Raw genomic sequence first — 4,759 nt, 5'->3', positions numbered from 1 at the left:
ATAACGTGTTATAAAAGAACTTACTAAAATTAATATACTAAAAAAGGAAAATTGAGAAAGTAATATATTTCATAAAATGTAAATCTGTATCAATATGTTCAATGACTATTTATAACCATTAATTTATTACACATATGTATCACTTTGTCCATTATTGGCCAAGTGATGTATACCTTTGGCCTATTATTGGCCAAGTGATGAGTTGCACAAGTGATGCAACTCATTCAATGTTTGAGGCCCACGTGACATATTTTACAACATAAAATTCCTTTTCATTCTTGCTGTGTATTTTTTTGAACATAACGTTTTATATAATGACGCATAAAGCACAAATATGTTCACTAATTAATCATAATAACTGATATTATTGTAGATTGTACCGAGAGTGGTGGTTGTTATTGGTAAATGGGACCATGGGGTGGGGATGAATGGCACGTAGTTTATAAAAGGTAGACAATAATGAGGATAATTGATAATAGCGAACAGTAACAATGATAGGTGATAATAATTAATGGTAATCCAATAAAAATCAATTTAAAGAAAGAAATTAATAAATTATCTATTTTTATAATCTTTCATAGATATCCTAATAATACTAAAAACTTTATTTAACTTTGCGAATTTAGATCCATTAAGTGATTTAAACATAGAAATGTACACTTAATAATTAAGATTATGAAACCAACAAACTTATGAAGCATCATAAAGCTCAACTTAAATATCTACTAAAAGGAAAAGCAATTATAAATTATACTAACTCCTTGCTATCACATTCTTATCTCATGAGCTATCTTTAGCTTTTAGGGTTAAATTGGACTTAGGTATTATATCTTTACATACTCGACTCTAGTCGTTGAACTCAGTGATCAAACTCTCCAAAAAACAGTAAGATGATCCACCTTCAAACAAGGTCTTCCTGCTTTTCTCTTTCAATTCTTCCATTTTCTTTCTGATACCATTCTTCTCCTCTTTACTATCAAACATCAGTCTCCTTATGGCACACTCTATCTCCTCTGCTGTGACCAAAACCGGACTCTCACTCCGATACTCCATCTTTATATCTACGACTATCTCTAAATCAACCACCATCTCGAAAGCATTTACTTGCTGCTCTGCATACATAGGCCATGTTGCTATCGGAACTCCAAACCACAAGCTTTCTAGTATCGAATTCCAACCACAGTGTGTTATGAATCCTCCAATCGACCTGTGAGATAGCACCGCCGCTTGAGGTGCCCATCCAATCACCTTCCCTCTATTCATACTTCTTGTGAAGAAACCATCTGGCAACACTTGCTCCGGATGTGCAACATCGTCCGAAGCACCTATTTCACCCTTGCCCTGCGGCTGCCGTAATGACCACAAGAAACGGCAGCCGCTGTGGTCAAGAGCTACTGCAATTTCCTTCAGCTGTTCCTCGTCAAACGAACCGTAGCTCCCAAAACAGAGGAACAATACAGAAGAATCTTGTTGCTCATCTAACCAGCTGTTAATACTCTCATCCGGCTCGTGATTCAAGTTGATCATAGGCCCAATTGGGTATAAAACCGAAACCCCATCATCATTATCAAGGGTATTCATCGAATGAAGCTCGAACTCAACAAAAGTCTTAATTATAATCCCTTTCACTTTTCGTAACATTCGAGCAGTAGACAGAGTTAAATGCAATCTGCCAATCTTATCCAACATGGCATTGGGCAAAACCTTAGCTGGAAGAGGATGGATATAAGTGGAAACAGGAAGTAACGTATCCGAGTTGTTAAAATCGGAGATGTCTTGATTGTGTTCATCTTTAAGTATCTGTGCATAAAACATAAGTCCAAGAAAAGCAGCACTAGAAGTAAAAAAGACATAGCTTGGTAAACCAAGCTCTGTTGCTACTTGAATCATTTTGTCACTAAACATGTCAACAACCACACCAACAAGACTAGTTGTCATGAAGTTTTGTATTATTGCATTTCTTACCAGCTCCTTCGAATTATTGAAGGTCTCCACAAGAAGAGTTTTTCGATTTGAAAGATGATTAGTTTGAGTTTTTGGAGAAGAAAGGTGCAAGAATAGCAGGCGTTTATTAATCAACTGCGATTGATTTGTATAGGTATGAACTCGGGTTTCAATTGGAAGATCAATTACGAAGAAAACAATTGAAAGCCAATTGGCTCTGCTGATGAGTAATTTGCCAATTTCAATAGCAGCAACGAGGTGACCCATTCCTGGCCCTGGAATGAAAACTATCTGCTTAGTGTTCTCCATGTATTTAATTATATTGTCTCTCTCACTTTTTTTTCTTTTTCTATTGCTCTTTTTCTCCCCCCACTTTTTCGCTCTATTTTTCTGTCTCTGTCACGCTTTTTCTTCCTCTCTTTTTTTCATCCACTTTTTTATGAGCATTTTTTTGATCTCTCAAAAAACAAAAGCAACTAAATTAAATGCAAAATGTGGCAAACTAAAGAACATCTTATTATCCGTAAATTGAGTAAAATTTGTATCAATATTGAATCAAAAAAATAAATTAATAGTAACAAATCAATCAATAAATTGTAATACAAACTTTTATAAAAAGTGTATAAAACAAATATTAAAGTTGAATTAAAAGAGAGAATTAATCACGAATAAAAAACGTGACAAATGAAAGACCAATCATTGATCTATAGATTGAATTAAACTTGAATCAATAATAAATTAAACAAGTAATCTAATAGTAACAAATCAACCAATAAACTGCAAAATGTATTAAATTTGCATTAAAAGTGTATTACACAAATACTAAAATTGAATTAGAAAAGAGAATTAAGCATGAATGAAAAAAATGTAACTAATGGAAGACGAGACAATGATTTATAGAGTGAATTAAACTTATATTAATAACAAATTAAATAATTAATCTAATAGTGACAAATAACAAACTACAAAATGAATTAGATTTGCATTAAAAGTGTATTACACAATATTAAAGTTGAATTAGAAGATAAAATTAAGAATAAATGAAAACTTAACTAATGAAAGACATGACAATAATCTATAGACATAATTAAACTTGTATTACTCTTGAATATAATTTATTGTTTATGATTTTAATACAATTTTAATACAACTTTACTACATTGTGATATGATTTCATAAAATTAACCTTTTTTAACTATCAATCTAATATTTCTCCTAAAATCACTTATAAACTTAATCAAAACCTTCTAAAATTAAGATATAATTTCCAAACGATATTTTCAATTATTTGTGAGAACAATCTATCAAAATTACTCACAAATTCGTAAAATTTAAATAATAAATTTAATATTTGAAACTTTATAATAACCATCATTTGTGAATTTTTGCTGTTTTAATTTTATATATTTGAAATTTCTGCTTGAAAATATAATTTTGTGTAAATTTTCAATCTTTAATTTCTGTTATTTTTCTTGTCTTGTTTTTAAACAAAAATAAAAAAATATGGACTAAAACTAATTTGAAAATAGTTATATGAATGAAATTTTAAAGAAGAAGAACAAAAAGAAAAAAGATAAAAGAGACAGAGAAAGAGACCAAAAAAAAAGAATAAACAGAAAAAGAGAAGTAAACTAAAAAATGCATGCAAAGAAAGAAGCAAGCATATGGACAATTTATTTAATTTAAAAATTATTATATTTAGTTAAAAAATTAATATTAACAGATGATAAATATTTTTTTAATGTATCATAATTATGTGATTTTTCCTATATTATATGTATATCCGTGGCCCATGGCCCACTACTGTAGAATGATCACTTCTCTAAGGAAGTGTTTTCTTATAAAAGGGACAATACCCCTTTAATGTAAACACCATCAAAATATAGTAAAGAAAATATTACTCTCTCTTATTACTTTTATTGCTTTATCACTTTCTCCTTCTTTATTTAGTATATTATTAATATTTGGTAACATTTTATTAGCACGAAATTTTAATTTTTTTAAAATTAATATAATTCTATTGCAGATATGACAAACACATGAATCATATATATATTTTTTACTTTTATGTTAATTCTAATTCACTTACTTTTCACTCAATCATCAATTAACTAAAATACGTTTCACCATAGCGAATAGGTTAGTTCTAATAACTTTATTTCTTGACCATAATTAAATTTTGGAATCTATTGACTAATATAAATATAAGCTACTAAACAAAGAATAAAAGAAAAGGTTATTCTCCCTCTTCTTGTTATATTTCCTTTACTGTTTTTGTTTATATATATTGATGAATAGTTTTCACTTTTAATGCTTATTAATTTAGTTTTCTTCTTATTATTATTATAATAAACAGTGAATAATATAACTTTCTCCCTTTTTAAATATACGTTCTTGCACCAAATTGATCATGACATGTCAATCTAATGTTTCTTTTTAAGATCAACAAGTAAGCTTTATAAAATTATAGATCTACTAATACACTCATCATAATATATATTGCTTGGGTTATTAAATAAAATTGAAAATAAATATTACTATAAAAGAAAAATTAACTAGATACATATGATAAACTAATTTCTCCTCAAGTTTAAATGTGATGTATTATTGTTAATGTTAGCTAATGACAGAGAAATTCATTATTATTATTATAGGAATATATCTTGTGAATCTATTTTAATTTATTTATTTTAAAAGATTTTAATTCAATTATCTTGGTTATTTCTAATTTAATTTTCTTCTTTAAGTGTTTTTCTTGTCAAATTTATCAAAGCTTGAGTTTGTGGTAGTTGATATTGTCGAAAAAATTATTTGT

The 4,759-nt window shown here is 28.6% G+C and overlaps 1 protein-coding gene across 1 annotated transcript; it reads right to left on the bottom strand.

Annotated features, from left to right (window-relative positions):
• Positions 1–621: 621 nt before the first annotated feature.
• On the bottom strand, positions 622–2,296 carry LOC101251201 (anthocyanidin 3-O-glucosyltransferase 2-like). Its single transcript, XM_004243853.2, has one exon. It carries the CDS (start codon positions 2,251–2,253, stop codon positions 847–849), a length of 1,407 nt encoding a protein of 468 aa, XP_004243901.1. The 5' UTR covers positions 2,254–2,296; the 3' UTR covers positions 622–846.
• Positions 2,297–4,759: the final 2,463 nt, after the last annotated feature.

Source organism: Solanum lycopersicum, chromosome 7 (genome assembly GCF_036512215.1).
Source record: "Solanum lycopersicum chromosome 7, SLM_r2.1".
Lineage (NCBI taxonomy): Eukaryota > Viridiplantae > Streptophyta > Magnoliopsida > Solanales > Solanaceae > Solanum > Solanum lycopersicum.
The sequence above is the reverse complement of the archived record's forward strand: the minus strand, read 5'-3'. Positions and strand labels throughout refer to the sequence as shown.